General features: G+C 37.0%; 1 protein-coding gene across 1 annotated transcript in view; it reads left to right on the top strand.

Annotated features, from left to right (window-relative positions):
- Window positions 1-2,061: 2,061 nt before the first annotated feature.
- Window positions 2,062-20,068, top strand: part of YAP1 (Yes-associated protein 1) — a gene marked incomplete at its 5' end in the record, with an annotated part of 92,407 nt that continues 74,400 nt past the window's right edge. Inside the window, one exon of the mRNA XM_009326349.1 lies at window positions 2,062-2,315. Within this exon, the coding sequence (XP_009324624.1) occupies window positions 2,062-2,315 (254 nt within the window). The remainder of the gene's footprint in view (window positions 2,316-20,068) is intronic.

The raw sequence follows: 20,068 nt of genomic DNA, 5'->3' as shown, positions 1-20,068 counted from the left end.
TCTTTAAGCAGAATGACTTTTGTGCCAAGACCGAAGTGTTGGTGCAAGTACGACTGAAAGTTAATGTTTAGGCTGCTGTTACCAACATTCTGGAAGGAGGCTGTGCCTATTCGAGTGTTCTATTAAGTAATGAACTTTGTTGCTAAGCTATAAAATAGGTTTTATTGTTGGCTATTGTCACTTTATCTGTGTAGCCAGTAGGAGTGAAACTTGCTCTGCGTACTGGTGCCTGCTACCCTTGTTGTTAAGGGTCTGTCAACATTTCCATTATTAAACTTCTGTTTTGAAGGATTTATAACTTGGCTTCAGAAGTTCACTCCAGGCTGAACCTTGGCACATACTCTCTCAGCCTAGGAGTTAATTCATTTTCCAAATACTCGAAAAATCAGCCTGGCCTTCATATTGCAAGACTGAAAAGAAAATAGAAAGGGGTGGGGCTGAGTTGCTTCTGTAGTTTTGCTTGCTGCTGACTTGAGGACCTTTAACAACGTACTGAAATCCAGCGAGGAATAAGGTTATTACGTATGTTTTTTTCTAAGTTGTGCAAATCTTATCGCAGTTCCGTTGTGCACATATGTGAACTGGTATACATTCAGCTAACACTTGGTGCTGTGTCTTGTTAAATACAGTAACTGCAGTTAAATAGCTATCACGTTTGAAATGCGCTTAACACGTGTGACGTTCATACAACTTGTACTTTTAAGCTTAGCGTTATCTTGCTTGTGTATGTTACTCTTCATCTGTCACGCATATTGGATCACTGTTTCTTGTGCCAGTTAGTGGTTCCTAAAACATAAACTTGAAATTCAGCTGAAGCCAGAGAATCATTTGCTTCATTGTGGACTGTCTTTTAAAATAAAATTTTCCTTTTTGTTTAGTTGTGCTACAAAAATAGTCTGTTTAACAGATAAGGTCTTTAAGTTTCTGTAATTCTCCCTATTTCTCAAGAATTAAAATGCCTCAAATCCAGTTGATTTGCAACTTGGGTATTTTGTTTAAATGTAAGCTGATTTGTTTCCAATTTAATATGTGAAACTTCACATGTGCTTGCATACAGATGTAGTGAAACAGAATTGCCAGTCTCCATAAGAGTATATAAATGGGGCCTCATGTATGGTGCAACACCTTGTGTAGAGAGGTGTGGCAAGGGCTGATACATGCATCTTATTATAGGTGTCCATGTTGTTCTGGTGTATCTACAAAACTTAATTGGTAAATATATACATAAAAAAAGTCAATATTACTTTAATCCAGTTTTCAGAGCTGCTTTTTCTGTTTCACGGTGGACACGTATTTACTACTGGCAAAGAAGTTCTATGTACTTACGACTGGTAACTCTGGTGAATGGTTTTGTGAGTCACTTCTGACTGACTGGTTCAACAGTTGGTGGAAGCTTTGCTTTGGGTAAAGCATGGGCAGAGTCTTTACAAGCTCCTGATACCCTTAAAGTGCGGTTTAGGAAGTTTTGTGTTCAGTCTTGTTGTGTAGGGTTTTTTTTATGGTTGAATTCAGGATTGCTCAGTTGAGCTCCGTTGGAACTCACTGCTGTCAGCTGGCATTTCTTTGTTGCTTTTCTCCTTGTGCAATCATTTAAACCCCTGCAGAGGGTGTATGTGTGGGTGTCCTTGCACCCCCACACTCCCATTTCAAAAGAAGAGTGGGAAATTAACTCCTCCAGCAGAAAGCGGGTGCGATGGTAATGGGTGGGTGCAGTCCCGTAATGAACCATGCAATATGCTGTATGAGGTCTGCTGACTGTGGGCATGTTTTTTTTTCTTAACCCTGCACCAAGGAGTAAGAACTTTTAGTTCTCAAAATAAAACTAAAGGCACTTAGCACATACTTGTAGTTAATATTTCTTGACTTACACAAGAGCTTTTGTGATGCTAATTAACCATCCTACTTGGAGGCTCTCTTGTACAGTAACAACTGGAAAATAAGTGGAACTTTGAAATTATTAACTTAAGAATTTCTTCTGAACAATTCATTTAAAGTGAAATGCCTTCTGACAGCTGCATTTCTGCTGAAATATAAGAATCTTAATGGGAATAATTTCACTCCTGGCAGGCCAGCACTGATGCAGGGACAGCAGGTGCCCTGACCCCTCAGCATGTCCGAGCTCATTCCTCTCCAGCATCACTGCAGCTGGGAGCTGTTTCTCCAGGGACGCTTACACCCTCTGGAGTAGTGACTGGACCCGGAGCTCCATCTTCTCAACATCTCCGCCAGTCTTCATTTGAGATCCCTGATGATGTACCTTTGCCACCAGGTTGGGAGATGGCTAAGACACCATCTGGACAGAGATACTTTCTTAAGTAAGTAAAACTTGTTTTCAGTTAGCTGTATCTCTGGTGGTTTTTTGTTGGTTTTTGGGTTTTTTTAACAGTCTTTGAATTTTAGTAAATTGCATTGTGTTTAAAATACATATTTTTAAAAACATGCTCCTGATTTTAAGTAAGAGATCCTACCACTTCAGTATTTCTCCCATATCAACTCTGCTGTTTCTGAAAACTGTATGGTACTCTGTGACTATTTATCCTATCTTAATCTTAGCTGAAGAATGTTATCCATTATATTGTATATCAGTGATACTGTAAAAATCAGTGAAATGTGCATAGTGATTTTTAAACAATGTGACTTTTGGATTTGCTGAATCTTGCCAGAGTTCTCATGCAGGTCAAAATACATTTTGCCTCATTTCTATGATACAGATGTAAAAATACAGAGTAACTTTAGAAACTGTTGTAGTGAGAATATATCAGGACTTCTTATTTTTTGAATGAGGACAATTGTGTAAGTACACAATCAAAACATTTTTGCCTACTCTTTAATCATGAGGAAATTAATATGTATGTTTGATTGCAGTATTTGGGTCTGTAACTCTTAACTCCTCTATGTTCCCTGCAGTGAAAGGGAAATTGCAGAACTTCTAACATTGTTTCTTGTTCCTACAGCTATAGCTCTTTCACACAGTGAAATTAGTATCACCTTTTCTATAACTGAAGAGAGGTTACACATGCCAGCCATCTGACACCTAATCCATCAGGGAGCATTTTCTTTTATGCTGTGCAAGTTTTCTAAAACAGCAGGAGCTTGTCCTTCTTTCTGAAAGTGTGCCCACCAAGACACATAATTGGCCCTCAAATATTTTGACTATATTTTGAACATTTTATTTAACTGCAAGTCTCTAAATAACCCATTATATGTCATTTTCAGGGCCGGGAGAGGGGAGGGGCAGCACAGTGTGTTATTTATGTAAAACTTGTTTCAGCCAAGAAAAACATCTTTATCCCTACCTTTCTTGCTAAAACATTGTCATTAATATGTGCATTTGATTGAAGTAGTTGAGTTTGTAGCTTCAAAAACAAATCTACATTGTCTGCAATGAAAGACAGAACTTCTTAAAACTGTTTCTTGTTCCTATAGCGATGGTGTTTCCATACAGAGAAATTGGCATCACTTTTTTTAACCGAAAAGAGCTTACAGCAGTTGTCTGACATTATTTGAGCCTGAAGGTTACTTTTTGAAAACAATCATTCTGTATTAGGAATGTGAAAATGAACTTTAGCTATAGATCTTGAAGATGTGATATTTTCTTTGGTGGAGTTTAACAAATTAGCGTATTCTAGAATGTGAGCTCTTTAGTGGGCACAAATAGAATTTTTTTGGAACTGTGTAAGTTTATGCCATTTGAGAACTGTAGCTCATTGGACCTTGAGGAAAGCACAGACTGAGTTTTGAAATGAAAAGCAAACTTTTTTTTGACTGCTAGTGAGAAGTCTTAAAGAGCAGCTTATGAAGCATGAAAAATAGATATTTGATTTTTAAGCTTTACTGTCACAAGTGTTTTTGATAACACTGTCAATTTTACAGAAAACAGAACAGTTTAAGAGGTGCAAAATGTCTTCACGCTCTTATAATCGATTTTTTTAAAAGTATGCTCATTCAGGTGAAACCAGAGTGAAAGATTTGTTCTTGGAAAGCTTTTCTGCAGTTTCATTATTACCACAAAAAAATCTTTTCCTTTTTTTCTGCAAGTTTTTTTGTCCTTTCTTGGTGTCCTGGTATCCATTTCAAAGGGTCAGGTTTCAGCAAGAACAATAAAGAGCCTGAGACTGGAAAGTACACACAAGTCTGGCAAACTCATCTGCATGAGCAAGATCGTTTGTTCTCAAGCAGACATCCAAAGTAAATGATTGAAAGAGCTGCTAGCTGTGAAGGATGTGTCTTGACGGGGAAAGGAGTGGAAACAAACCAGGTTGTTAGGAAGAAAAATAAAGGCTGTACTTTTTGAACCTCTCCCTGCTGGGTCACATGCTGACCTTGGGAGATTTTAAACAGCTTAATGGGCTGTTTTCTTTTGGCTTTCCTTGGGTGATGCTGTGGTATGGGAGACTCTAATGAGGACAGTTCTGAAGGCTCTGTTCACACTTGAAGAACATTTGTTGTTCCTCGAACGTTTAATACTATCTACAGGTGAGATCCACCAACTTCACTGGAGTTCATGAAGAGTTGTAAAAAACATTCCAAGTACTAGCAAAATGTTTGCTTTGTATGTTCAGGAAATCCAAAGAAATGTAAGAATTATTTCTGAGTAGCAAGTTTGTATTTCAGAAGCTTTTTTCAGTGTTGAGTGATAAGTTCTATCTCATACCTACAAGCCCGTTAAAACTCACATCTTGTCTAGTTATACCTTAAACATTTGCTCGAAGCATGACTACTAAGACTCCTGGTGCTAAATACATTTAACGTGGTTCCTTGTACCATATGCAGATTTTTGATGTGTCTTCCAAGTATTCAGCTTTTTTGTTGGATTGGTTGCATTGCTCTTTGTTTCCATTTGCTCTGTTCTGTAGCCACTCCATGAACAGTCTGGTAATCAGGCTCTAGAAAGATCTTTGCAGAATAGGTAACAGTATTAGATTTTTTCCAGATGTCAGTAAGCCTTATGGTTATAGTTATCATAATATACTATAGTGCAAACAGAATAATATAAATTTGAGAACTGTACTAAATACAGTCTGGAATATAGTCACTTCCACTAATCGACGGGTCAAGCACTGCAAGCGTAGTAGTTTGCACAAAGAAATAAAAATAGTGTGTGTGGGAGAGAAAATACTTGTCTGTGTGTATAGATACATGCACAGAGTTTTTTGGCCAGATATTTTATATACACACCACACGTGTCCATACATATTAAAAGAGGGTGAGAGTGGTAGTGTAGGGTCTGAACCAGAACTACTCTTGTAAATCAGTCTGTCATCTAGATAGATAGACCCCTTTATGTATGGATGCCCAACATATGATCTGCCAGAATTCGACTCATTAGCGTTCATCTCGCTGTTGAGAGTAGGACTCCTGAGTATAATTTTCCGTTAGTGAAAATGCAGATGATTTTGGCCAGTGAGTTAGGACATGCTTGCTGTACAGCTGGTAAAACTAGTACTATTTATTACTGAAATTGCTACTTAAATAGAACTTATAAGTTAAGACTTGCCTGGTTAGTAAGTGGTCATGTCTGAGTCATCTCAGCATTGCTGTGTGGTACGCTTTAGCCCATTCTTAAACATGCAGTAAAAAAGGCTTGCTTGGTTTGTGTGGCGATGTCAACTGCATTGCTTTTTAACCACTTCCTGTTAGCCAGCTGCTGGTTGACATTTCAGTGAACTATGGAGAAAGATAGGGGATCACTCTCTAGGCAAAAGATAATATGCCATGGGAGTAGCAGACAACAACTTGCAGGGAAAAAAAAAAAGTTTTGCTCCATTTTAGAATTGCTCTTATATCGTTTTAACTTAGTGTTATGTTTTTATTTCTTACAAAGCATGTGTAATACCTCTTTCCATTTTGTAGTGTGAGGAAAAGTTAACTGATTGTCCAGCAAACAAGTCTTGTAATTATTTTTCCTACAGGAAGTAGTTCTTGCAAGCAGTTTATCAACAACTTCCTTTTTTTTTTCTGTGAAGTGTTGAATGACTTCCTGAAAGAGGCCAAGGTGGTTTTCATTAGTATCTGTGGGTGTGTTTGAGGTGTTTACCCATCTGGCAGAAACCTTAAAAACAGATTGCTGTTACACATTTCTTATGTGCTCTATACAGAGGTATGGCTTTGGATGTTATGAAACCAAATTGTTTTAAGATAACAGGGAAGTTCGTTGCTACGTTTTTGTTTTCTCATGTCACACATGAAGAATATCCGGCAATGCTGTTAAATTTCTCTCGTGTCCCATTTTTGCACCTGACTGGAACCACCCACTACACCAATATCATCTGCTTCCTTCCTTCTCCTTTCCTCCCCATCCCACCAAAGTAATCTTAATCTTCCAGGGCAGAAGATACTTATTGGAAAAACTGCTGCCACAGTTGCATATTTTATTGACTACCTTAATTTACTGGGGAAATGCATATTCAGAATCATCAGTTAATGTGAGTTCTTGTATTTATAGTTCTATAGTTCAGGCTAATTTGTCATTAAAAGAGCTGTATTGCTGGAAACCAAAACTGCGACCACTGCTTTTGATGGGTTTGTCACTTTTTCATGCTTTTTGTACTAAAAAGCAGTTGAAGATTTTTCTGTTTGCTAAATTTTATTTGTAATATGTCAAATTAATTTCATTTTTATATTGATGATTTCTGACTGTGTATGAAAATATTCATAAGATCGATGATCTACAAAAAAATAAGCTATGAGATTTGTGCAGGGGAAAATGGGCACTGTCAGTTTCAGAACATAGCTGGAGGAAAGAAATATTAGTTAATATGCTTTTAGAGTAAAACATGCTGTGGTATGTTTTTGGCAACTCAAGATTTTTTTTGTCTTGGAAGACAGTTATAGTACTACTAAGTGTATATCTTTCCTTCTGCCTCTTATTTGAAGAGTCCTGTGAAAGAACGGTAATACAAACTATTTTGAATTTGCAGTTGTACTAAAGATTTCTATATCTTTACAAGGGCCCAGGAGGAATAAGGGCAAACCTTATTTGTGTTAGCACTGAGACTGAGCTGGGAGGAGGATGAAAGTACATCTTCAGCCCTCTGAATTCAGAGAACTTGCAGCCAGCTTAGTGGGTGGGCATCAGTGAAAGCAAAGGCACGGTGCTTTTCTTGTCTTTGGTTTTGTTTTGCTTAAGAAAAATTGCAAGTGATGATATCCGTGCATTCAGTACCCTGCCATACAAGGTAATTTTATAAGACCATTCCCAAAACAGTTTAATAGATGCGAGTTCAAGTAAACCAAAAACGTACCCTGTGGTTTTCACTAATGTGTTTTCCTTTTATTTATAAGCATATTGGCATTTATTATCTTCAGAAGAAAATAGAACTGGGGAAAAATACAGGATCTGTGGCAGTTGGTTGTAAATTAATAATTAAATTATCTCTGAGGATTTTCTTTTTTATTTTCCTTTTTTTTTTAAATTGGCTGTTGATCTGTACCTTTCTTGCTCCCACAGGTTTTGTCTTTCAATATATCTCTCAAAAATAATCTTTGTGCTTTATAGTGTCTGATTTGCTGCCTATTGAAATCTTTACATAAACTCTAAAAAGGACTGGATTAAACCTCTGCTGAGAGCTTCTAATACTGTAGAGGAGCATGCGCCAGATGTAGAAAATTTAATGTGAATATAATTCTTACAAATCTAAATAGGATCTGAATATACATGCAATGGAGAGAGAAAGCAGTGGCATACTTGGAAAGATAAGGTTGTATTAACACAGTGTTCATTAAGGAGGAAAAATATGGTTGTTTCAAGCAGCAAACATAAAACTAAATGTTCCAACTTCCATTATGGAATTGGTCAAAATTACTTCTGGTTTAGCTGTTGAGAACACTGGTGTAGTTTTGGTTTATATGCTTTAAACGCCTAATACTGTTTTATAGCAATGCTTTCCTATCTCCTGAATCAAATTTGAGATCAGTTTTATCTTATTGTGGTCTGAAAACCTTGTATTATTTTGAAAGCTATAATTGTGACTGAGATCTTTATTTACTAGTCTTTTATAATGAGAACTCTTAGATTCTCTCTGATCAGTAATAAGAAGAGGCTTCTGCTACAGGTTTAATCAGAATTTCATATTTAAAAAAGGTAATTCTGCAATTCTGCTTATTAAACATTTTGTCAGGTTGTATTTGGTTAAAAGTAGTAGCATCAAGCTCTGTGGGAGCAATTACACTGCTATGGAACCACTTCTGTTTTCTCAGGTCTTGACCTCTTCTAAAGACAAACAAGAATTTGATATAAATCAAGATGAGTGTCTTCTGGACTCTCTTATCCTTTTGCCTTTCTTCTTGTGTATGTTGAAGATGGCAAAGAATTATAGTTGTGGTTTTTTTAGTAGTCATCTGGTTTGTAGCATAGGGTAATCTGTAACCCATCAGTCATATCATGGAAATTCCCACTCGATAGAAAGCAGTAAAATAATAAGAGGATGTTAATTTGAAAGTTCCCATGAAAGTAAGACAGGCTCTACCCCACCAGTTTTTGCAAAAAATACTTCTAATGGGTAAATGTAATTGAACTGATCAGTGGCATATGTGGGTAAAATCATACCTACTTTTGCCAGATTCATCTCTTACTCTCTTATCTTTCCTCTTTCGGAAATGAAAAAAAATCACTACCTTTAAAATTCCAAATATAAAACCTGCATTTAGTTTGCTCAGTTTCCCTCTGCAATTATGGCACAATAGCTGCAAATTTTTAAAAGCTGACACAGAGCAAGCAAAGTGGATTTTTCACTCAGTTTATCCATTTTTACAGTAGACTTTCAGAGAAACTAACTTACTAGCACTGGGAATGCTGAAATATTTACCTGCAGGACCTAAACTGGGTCACATGTAAAATTAAAGCAGAGTTTCTAGTTTGCTCCCAAAGAAACATTTTCACTTATCAGACATAAGCAGTTACTGGGTGATGCCTAGGAGAGCAAGATGTGTTACTCAGGGTTGAGACACAAGATTAGCTGTTAAAACTAGTCTGATATTAACTACAAGCAATTTCTGTCAGGCTCTGGATTAAGATTAGGCACCTCCCTCCGCAGCCAACCAAAGTAAAAAACCAAAAATGAAGTAAACAGCTATAGCGAGCTGTCAGCCAAAACTAGAGATGTTTCTCTTCTTTTTATATGTGGCCAGACCACTGCATGTGTTTGTCTTCATAGCTGGGAACAAATTCAGATGATGTAATTAGATTTAGTTTAACCTTTTGAAACTGATAGCTACTCAGTTCTCCTATTAATTTTGTATCCTTGTATTTTTATAAATTCCAACATCTTTGCATTTATTGTTTGTACAACCCAAACACACATACGCAGTAAAACTCATTAATGGTGGAACTCACTGCCTTTCACTGTTTGTGTAAATGTTGTCCTTTCTTTTAAGGTTTTTTTCTTTTTTTTTTTCTTTCCCACAAACAAGCTGCGCATGATTATGTAAACCCTAATATTTAAATAACTTGGTTTCCCTTGTAAATTCTAAACAAAATTTCACTTGGTAGAATGCAGGAGATTTACAGGAGTTTTCTGTGAGTAGCAGTCCTCTGGCAGGTGCCCCTAGGACGTGGTCAGGATACTGTGTAGTTGATCCAAGAGAAAGACAGAATTGTAGGGGAAATTTGACAGTCTGGGGGTTAGCATAATGTGAAACAAAATTCTCGGGAGGAGGCTGTGTATTGGAATGTTAACAGAGAGATACCATGTAATGGCAGGATGTACTCTCAGGAACAGCTTGCTAAACCTCATTTTGATGTAAGGTTATATTGGGAAATTTACCAGTTAAACCATATTTTTTGTTAAGCATTTAAGTAGGAATCTAGAGCGTGGGGGAGATTTGTCTTTATTTTGGTAAGTAGAACTGGAGTTTTATTTGGAGAACAGGAGTTTTTGAAAGGCGTGACTAGGCTGCGTCGCTGTTTCGTGGCCTCCTGAAGTACTTCTTGGAGTCTGTTTTCTGGGATTCACTGTGCTGGTGTTTTGGCTTTTAACTAAGTTACTTCAGGCTGTGTTTCAGGCAAGTATAGCTACGTTTTCTAAATTGCTGGTTAAGTCAAGCTAATGATATAAAGCTGCCTTGTAAAGTAAGACTTTTACCGGTGTACTGCCTGTCAGTCACGCCAGTTGCTACAGAAACAAAGCTGTCTTGAAAACAATCTTGGACTTTGCTTTAATTTCACTAATGAGACTTTGCTGCGTCATAGTGAAAGACCAGATCCTTTTTGTTGAGTATCTGACATGCTGTTTGGTAACTTAGATCAGTGTTAGTGGTTAAGTTTAGTTATTGATTGTTACACTGAGGTTGTGAAGCCAGCTTTTTTTCTGCTGATCTGTTTTATAGGAAAGTCAAGTAAAGGTCATTTACCATCGCTAGTTTATCTCCAATGGGTTCTGATTTATGGAGAGCTTTGTTGGAAGTCTGTCTGCACTACACAAGTTTATTTAAATAGTGTTACAGCTTTAAGTATGCCTTTCCCTTTCTAATTATCTGTTATAACTGAAATGTTAAGTAAACTTTTTGCCTTTTCTGGATATGTTGTAAAATTAGACATTTATGACATAATAAACCATTATCTGAAAGCAAACAAGTGTAGGTTGTATAGGCAAAATGGAATTCTTTGGGTAAAGGAAAGAAGCGCAACTCACTCAGGTATATTTTCTCATAGGATCTCACTTTTCAAAATTTTTTTTTCTAATTTGTTGTTCCTATTTGAAAAGCTTGGTTGGCAAGTCCTCTGCAATTACTTTCATTCCAACATTTATATAGTTTCTTTAGAATGGTGAGAAATAGAGTAAAAGGGAAATTTCTTTCCATATTTACTAACTATGTTGATGGTATAGTTAATATAGTTGGTAGACCTAGATATCCAATGCACACATAATTCAGTGGTGATTTTTATTTTTCTGTTTTAAAAACCTTTGTCATTGTCAGAGCAACCAGCTTTGCACGAGTTAAGGATATGAAATGAGACATACTTAAAAAGGTGTAATCTGACGTATAAAAGGCTGTCACAAAGAAAAGGTGAGAGGACTTGGAAGGATGTTCTATGCCCAACTTTATAGGCCATTTTTGTATATATATGAAAAACATATAGAAGAAAAAAAAGTAATACTGTGCTTTAATTGGAGTTTAGGTGTCCATTGACTTCTGTGCTGGTCTTTGGGTCAGGATGAATTACACTCGTTTAACAATAAAAAAGTTTTAAATACTTCCAGTCTTCAGTGAAAACCGTTAATAGCACATTCCATGGTTACAGGGCTTTGTACGCCTGAGCCTGACTAAGCTAAAACTGCCTGTCTTCTAGTTTGGGTATGGATAGATTTTTTTGAGAGCTTTTTGTTATGCTGCTGTTGACATAATTATACATATGTTATCATCAGTGTAGAGCTGTCTTCCGTTTTCTTACCTTCTGTCCCTAAACACATGCATGCTAAACTTCCATCTGTGTATGCTACTTAAACTCTACTAGCCAGTGAGTTTAACATTTGGACTGAAGTAAGTGTTCCCTTTCATGACTGGTCTTTCAGGTTTTCACTTTTTACAGGAATCTTATTCTGAAACTATTCTAAAGCAGGCCTGAGATATTGGGACCAAATAATTACTAGGTAACAGAGGATAGGAACTTTCAGATTTGTAGTGTTAGGAGAACTGTTATGATCTGTATGCTTGTGGGCTTTTGTTTTGGGTTTGTTTGTTTGTTTGTTACCGTAATGACTAATAACTGGAAAAACTCTATTGGATATTTCACAATATCCTGATAATTTAGTCACTGGCTAGGCATAAAGAAGAGAAAATGTGAAACAGACCTTAGCATAAACAGTTACTTAAGAATTAATATTTTAGCATCCCTATTAACAAGGTCAAAGGAAGTCTTAATTATATCCTAAAACAGTTTGCAATTCAAAGTTGTGCCCATTTCTTTATTACACTGTTAGACGGGTCTTGACATGATCAGCTTTGTATTATAGAGATTTGTTGAGGAACTTGGACAGTTCATTGTTTTCTTAATGAATTAAATGTCAGTTGTATGTGGTAATGTCTCCAGGAAAAATGAATCTTAATTCAGTTTCATAGTTGTGGTACCCATTGTCCAACTTCTGCTTTTAAGGTTGCATTGGAATAGGGAGGGGGGAAGCAGAAGGGGGACTTCTTTTCTTCTGGTGCAACTATTTGTGTGGCTTTTGCTCAGGGCTACAATTTGAGTCCTGTTAATGCTGTGATGGTGAGCAACTCGGAGATCGCGTGTGAACTTTAGTTGATTCCTCCACTCTGCAATCCTATTGGAGTAGGAGTGTGGACCCTGGTCTGTGCCAAGTTTTGCCCTTTTAAAATGGCCTCAAATGCTTGCTCTGTGAAACTGAAGGGGGAGAATTTTAAGTGAAGGTAACAGCTAACTTACCAAATAGTTGAGGGAGTTGCAATAAAGTGAAAATTGCTGGCTTTTGTAATGGATAAATTTTATGTAAATAATTCTACTGGAAGAAGTCCTTTATTCTCACAAGAAGCCATTGAACTCTTGTGCATGCAGAACAAGTTTGTTTGTACGGAATTTATTTGAAATGCAGGAGATTCTGGTGCTGATGCGGCTTGCTTTGCCAGGATCTGCACATAATCTGCGTATAACTTTGTAAAATTCTTTTTATGAAAGATACAAGCAAACTTACGATTTTGCTGATGCATGATGCTTTTACTTCATAAGCAGCTGAAATAACTAGCTTCTATACAGTTTCTACAGATAAATATAGTTGATCTGTATTGCCCTTACCTGCAGTTGTGATATGAAGTTACGAGAGCTTAGAATACTAACCATTCAGTTACATATCCACTGTTGATTAAGATATTCCAGCCCCACCTACCATGTGTAGGTAGATATGCATATACTTTGTTTCTCTTCATTTAGTCAAACTGCAAGATACACCTTCTGTAAACGAAGTAGATGCACATGTTCTTTTATTGTATAGGATGCTGTTCAGTTCTTGACTTCCAGCTAAAAATCTTTTGTCTGTTTTGCAAGCTGCAGAAAATAAATACGATGCAAATTCTTGTTAGCAATTACTTTATCAAACTGATGAGTCCAGAAAGAAAGTTTTATTAAATGAAGATACACAGACTGCAGTGCGGTAGCAACTGGTGCTGTCACAATGTGCTTCGTAAAACCGTCTTTTCATTTGCACTTTGTTAGGACTAGTAGCTTTTCATTTAGGTTAGTATATCACTTGCATACCGTTTGAGGCAATATTTCTGCTAAAGAAAAAACATTTATTTGTCAAAGCTATTAGGCTCTTTAGCTCATGCTCCTGCCCAGAGTTTTGGATCAGCTGAGAATTGCCTAGCTGTTACCCCTCTAGCTGTTACCAAGCCAATATTGGGCTTTTGGCGGACATAGCAAGGCTGAACTGCAGAATCGGATGATAATGTTGTGTTGTTTCATATAGGTTATCTTTTTGTGTGATACATCTAAGGTATACTTGCAATGATTGGGCGAAGGAAAAAATTCAGAAGGTGATGTGTGGTTGAAGTGGAGATAAAAAATAGGAATACTGGCAGTAGGGAAGCAGTAGAAGTAGCTATACCATTCTCCCTAAGTCTTCATCTGCTGTTCTTGATAAGATGTTCAATTTTAAAACCTAGCAACTGCTAGGCCCTGCCAGCTTTGCTCTTGCAAGAGAGCTTGTTAGCAGCATCTCTTTAAACTGTCCATATTGATTCAAACCAAGTGCCTGTCCAGATCAGTATCTTGTTGCCAGTAGTGGTCATGAGCGGATTTCTTGGAAAGACTAAGAACAGGGCAAGCATATGTGATACTCTCTGAGAACTCTCCCAGCTTCCAACTGTCCTCCAAGACTTGTGCTGTCTCCCCTTGAGGCCATAGAAACTTTTAGCATCTGCTACATGCTTTGGCAAGGAGTCTCACTGGTGGTCTATCCACTGCATGAAGAAATGCCTTCGTTCTTTTTTAAGCTTGGCTCCCATCCGCTTCATTCAGTGGTGCCCAGTTCTTATTTTGGAAGTGACAATGAACAGTTCATGCATATTTGTTCTGCTCAAGATTGATATCTTTTTCCTCTGGAAATTATGTCTTTTGAAACTTGAAGAGTCCTAACCTGCTGGGTCTTCCTGGGATAGAAGCTTTTTTGGTGATCTCTGCAGCCCTTCTGTAAGCCTTTTCCAATTTTTGTTATTTTTCAGGTGAAAGGTTAAGAATGTTTTACAACATCCACCATTCTGAACCTTTCATCTAAAAAAATAAAATAAAATTTAAAAAAATCAATTTATTCCTTCTGCTGCTTGTCCTTTCACTCTATATATGTTTTTTTGCAGTTCTTTGCAGTTAGCGGTTGACCAAGAATAAATTGGTGTCATTGGGAAACTTTGATGCTGCTGCGCTTCTTCTTGCATAGATCCTAGTGTATAGGCCCCTGTGGAAGTTGATCAGAGGCCTATCTCTGGTGCAAAAGCTGCTGATTCTTCCCTCCTGTTTTTTGGGGGTGTTTTGTTTGTTTGTTTTTAAATTCTTACTGGTAATTATTTGTTCATGTCATATCAGGACCTATCCTTATCCTGTAGCTGCTCTTTGTTTTGGTTTTTGTTTTGTTTTTGTTTTTTTTAAATACAACATTTGCTGTTCCTAATCAGATCTTCTAGTCATTGGTTTCTGCAACTTAATGCCTGCTATGATTGCTGTGTCTCCAGAAGTTGAGTATTCCATATGAACTTTGGGATGCAAATACTTCTGTTGGTGCATTCACCTTGAAAGGGAAAGGTCGTCTGCACTTGCTTCTGGCTTATGTCTGGGAGCTGCTCCAACAAAACAGAAGTGTGCTGGTGTGATAAAATGATGCTTGTGTATATCATTAAAAACAAAAAATCCAAGTGAGATTCATTTCTAGAATAATATATCTATCTTGTGGCTGATATTACACATGTATGTAGGTTTTTAATTGAATGGAACATTAGAGAAGTAAGCAATGCTGGGGTATTTGGAAGACAGGTTATGTTTCTTCATATACTCAGTTCCAGCAGTGCTGAAAGAATGCTGATCTCAACCTTGTTTTGGAACTGTCATTTCATATTCTACTTTTAAGTTTAGTTACAAAATAGCTTCTGTCAATACTGTGCCTTGCTTCCTAATATCTCAGTACCAGATGCCTATACCATACCTTTCTGTGTCATACAGTATGTCTACATATCACAACTGTTCAGTAACCAAAAGGAAAATATTTGGCTCTCCAAATTTGTGAGTTTAAGACTATCAACCAGCTGTAACTGATTTTGTGATATCGAATATGTTGTTTCAAATGTGGCAATCAGGAAATAATTGGATAATAAGGGACAATTGTCTGAGTCTAAAAAAAAAAACTTGAGTGGTTCAGATGGAAGCTTTCTTCTCCCAGTGGTGAAGGCTGATTAATTCTGCATAGGAGCTTCAGGACTGTTAGGATCTTAAGTTGACTGGAAGATTGGAAGAGCCATGAATTTACCAGGTGATCTAGACATGTTTTTTTTTTCAAAGTTCACAGACACACCCATTAGTGTCTGTATTGTTATCTAGCCAACCTAGTATTTAGTGAAGGTTGGTCATCCATCCAACCTTCTGCTGAAAGCGTGAATGTTGCTGAAAGCGTGAATGTTGCTAAAAGCTAAATCAGGTCAGAAGTGACTGTTTAGCCAAGTGTGGAAAACCTCCAAGGCTGGAGATCCCCCAACCTCCCTTCTTCCTATTTATATGCTCCTTCAGAAAATGGTTCTCTGCAGCAGAGCAAAACATCTAGTGTAACTCCTGATGGACAGCTCACAGCTAATGACTTTTTAAATGGGCTGTAGTTTCTCTCCTAGCCAAAAAAATGAAATTATGGGCTTTAGGTAGGATTTTCTTAGGATTTAAAAAAAAATAAGAGCAGTTAAGAAACTTGCTCAGTCTGTTTCATACACATAAGATAGTCATGTGTGGTGACATCCCATGTCCCATCTTATATCGAATAAGTTGTCCAAATGACTGTGCTGTACTCTGTAGTCTTGTACATGTTCAGTAATTCATACAGGGACTTCCCTTCCTGGGATGCCTGGTTGACACAGATCGGTTTTCTAGGTTACTGCTTCCTCTTGTGATCATATTTATGCAATTTCTTTTTAATTTGCTTGAAGCTCTGATAGGTTACTGGATGTGTAATATAGTTATCGCATTTCAGCTAGCACATGACATGGCTTCTTAAATGATCTGTATGCTGTGTGTTAAGTCATAATAGCAGGGAATTCTATTCAAAATAGAAGAAATTGCTGCTTGTCTATGAAATCATCCTCCATATTTGTACTCTTTGGTGTTCTGTAATTATGGGTTTCTGAACAAGATAGAACAGAGAAGAGAGAACTAGATAGAATAGAGAAAAACATATTTCCATTGGGAAAGTATCTCTTTTATTTTTAATGTAGTTTGATTTTTGAAAAAGTCTTACAACTCTAACTTCCCAGCTGATTCCAGGAGTGGGCCTATAATGCAAGGCAGCCACATTTATATACAGATATGGTCGTTTCATCAGCAATGGTACTTGGTCTGTTTTGGGTCCTACTCCCTGGTTCTTATTGCTACAGTTACACTTAATTTTTCCCTGCAAGTCAGTTGTTGGAGAACTTGTCATGGCACGTAGGATGGCAATAAGGAAGCTGATGGGAAGATGGCAGAGCATAATGAGGTTATCCTTGTGTTAGGTTGGGTTTGAAGAGTGAAAGTAAGCTTTGTTTGTAGATTTTGAGGCAGCCTCTCATGAGTTTCATAGTTGTTGCTGTGCTGGCATAGTTACTTGTGTAGCTATGTTATGAGCCATATACCAATTTTTTTCTGCAATGATATTTTTTTTTCAGCTGGATCAGTTCTCTGATCCAGTTCATGGTGTGATTTGCTTAGAGGAGGAAGTAGAGATAGACGCTGCATGAGAGTAAATTAAGCCTTAAATCAGTGATGCCGCTAGAGATGCACATGGAGTCATTCCATCTGACACCAGAATCCAGTTTTACTTTTTAGTTAAAAAAAGCCACTACTCTGTAAAGTATTGCTGATGGATTTTAGTATTGTTAATCTAATATTCAATATAATCATAAACCAAATATTTTATGTTCTTAGAGCTTTTAAAAGGCACCAACGCTGTACAAATTATTTTATCAGAACTGTAGTAAATGATGCAATCAATTTTTTTAAAATTTATTTATTTATTTATTTATTTTCCCCCTCCACATTTATAACGATCTTTTCCTAGAAGACCAAATGAAATTTTGGAGCCAGTAAAACAGTTTTGATTTACTCTTTGGGATGCACTGAATGGGTTTGGTAGAGGAGGGGCTTGTTGATTGTGTGGGTTTGGGTTTGGTTGGTTGTTCGTTTTTTCTTTGCTTATTTTGTAGAATTACTGTCAATACTATTCCCTGCAATATAAAATCATATTGTTACCATTTCCTATGGACAAATAGGTGGATTCTACATTGCTCTGTCCTGGGCAGCTTCAGGCAGGATTTGATCCATTTTGTATTGTCTGCAATAAATATTTTAGATTTAACCGAAGCCTGTTTTTACTCTCTTTTACCCTGTGATGTGACTCAAATAATATTTTGATCAAACTTAAAATGGCTGAGTTGAATGATAAAACTACATTTGCAGGAGAGATGATGTAAATTTTTTTAAAAAGCTTTACTGAAGTGTTACTTTTTAATTCTTGACTCAAGTTTCTAAGCAAAATTCTTTGGTTGCTAGTTGCAAACAAATTCATTGTGAATATTAAACTCATTCCAAGAGTAAGCCAGTAATAAGGCATAACATTTATTCTTGTCTTCCTTGAATTCAAATTCTGTTATGAACCTCCAGAAAAGAGATCCTTTTGGTTTTTCAGTTAATCTCTACCCACATCCTATCAGCTATGGCGATGCTCAACAAAACTAGCTATTCTTAATCTAAAATTCAGAGAGCTTATTGACTGCAATCCTCAAGAAAATTAGCTTAAAAAGTCTACGGAATTTCACTCTTAAAATTGTATTTTGAGATACTTGGTTAAAAAACCAAAACACTTGTGTTTGAGATCCTGCAGATATGTGATCTGCATCTTCTTCTGTTGTGGAATTTGCATTCCCATGCTGTTTATAGAAGCACAGATTTTATTGAATGGAGTAATCTGAAACATGGTGTAAGATGGTCTATTTCAGTGTCTTTAACAGAACATGTCAGTCTTCTGCTAGGAGTATGTGGTACATCAATGGGGAACAGTGGAAATGGTACAGATAAGGTGGTGTGAGAAATCATTGGTTTGGATAGGTTTTCTGGGGATGGTGGTGGTTGTTGGGGTTTTTAGTAAATAAACCATGCATTAATATGTAGCTTAATAGGAACTTCAAAAACAGCAAATAAAATACTGAAGAAAAACAGTTCTTAATGAGCCATATGGAGGGGGAAAAAATATTAAAAAGCATTGGTGTTTGTCTGGCTTGTAAACTGAAATTGAAGTAGTTTTTATTGCAGGCATCTGTGTAGAGTTACTACCTTCCTGTTGCGCAGAAAGTCAACTAGGGTGACACAATGGTTCTTCCAATCTCACCAATACATAGCTTAGTTACTTAGGACTGGCAATTAAAAAGGCAGAAAAACCCATACTTTAACGCTGGATAAGTGTAATAGTTGGCTGTGGTCCAGTATGTATTCTGTAGCTGATACTCTGAGGTCTGAGCTTGGTTTTAAGAAGTTCTAACAATATGCGTAAACTTGGCTTTGCTGCGGTTAAAAATTTGGTGTGAACTAAATTCAGCTGAAGTCAACAAGGAGGGGGTGTGCATGGTAGTTTTGTGGTTGGTTTTCTTGGGGTTGGTTTTTTTGGTGTTTTTTTTTTGGTTTGGGTTTTGGTTTTTTGGGTTTGGTTGGGTTTTTTTTTGTTGTTGTTTTTAAATTTAAAAAAACTGTCTTGGCCATTGAATTGAGCTGTTAGCCAGTACGATGTGTTATGCTATCATGGACAGTATGCTAATAAAGCTGTTTTGAAGTCGAATTTTGTTACCTTTGTATAGAATCTTCTTTTTCCTTGTAATTTATCGGACTGAAAAAATCTCTAACTAAACTGGAAAATCTGAAATACTGTGGGTTTTGGGAAGAGTGTTGGGAGAAAGACAGCTTGGATTTTTGTCAGTGCATAGAAGTGTTTAATTTTTAAGCCTACAAGTGTTCAACAGAGTTTCAGCCTGTTCAAGCCTTTAACAGGGTTTAAAATCTGCACAAAATCAACATCTTAGTGTAGACAACTTTTAAGGAGGGATCAGAATATTAATTTTAGTTTATTAACAGTGTAAATTTTGTACACCTGGTATTCAAAAGTTACTACAAGAAAAACATAATAAGCTCAATTAACAACTGACCTATGAGTGACATTTAATATTCCCATGAAACCATTCTCAGTAATTTCATCAAAGCATGCTAAAAATAAAATGGAGAGAAAAAAATGCTTTTACAAAAGCAGAATGGTTTAGATCTAAAGTGGGATATTGATAAATATTCTGAGTTCTATTTTTAAGTGGGATATTTAACACTGAAACTAGTGTACTTATGCAGCACAACTTATGCATCAGTAATTTCATCAAAGCATGCTAAAAATAAAATGGAGAGAAAAAAATGCTTTTACAAAAGCAGAATGGTTTAGATCTAAAGTGGGATATTGATAAATATTCTGAGTTCTATTTTTAAGTGGGATATTTAACACTGAAACTAGTGTACTTATGCAGCACAACTTATGCAGCTCCACAAGAAGCAGAGGATCTCCTGCCCTCTTGCCACCAGGCAGAAGGAGGGGACCTAAGCGACGGGGGGGGAATGGAAATAGGTCCCTGCTCGGGGTGCCAGGCAAACCCTTGCCCGGCCTCCCTCACCTTCCCAGTTGCCCTTACAGAACAGATATGGGGCCCTGGAAGTTGAGGGCCAGGCAAACGAGGATGTAGACGAAGGTCCATCCAGGAGGTTGCCTAGGGTGGGGCAGTCAGCCCCACGCATTATGACTGCCTCTGCTAAGAAAAAAAGGAGGGTAGTTGTCGTAGGCGATTCCCTTCTGAGGGGAACAGA

The sequence above is a fragment of the Pygoscelis adeliae genome, unplaced genomic scaffold, assembly GCF_000699105.1.
Source record: "Pygoscelis adeliae isolate BGI_AS28 unplaced genomic scaffold, ASM69910v1 Scaffold686, whole genome shotgun sequence".
NCBI classification, from domain to species: domain Eukaryota; kingdom Metazoa; phylum Chordata; class Aves; order Sphenisciformes; family Spheniscidae; genus Pygoscelis; species Pygoscelis adeliae.
Note: the sequence above shows the minus strand (reverse complement) of the source record. Positions and strands in the feature narration are given on the sequence as shown.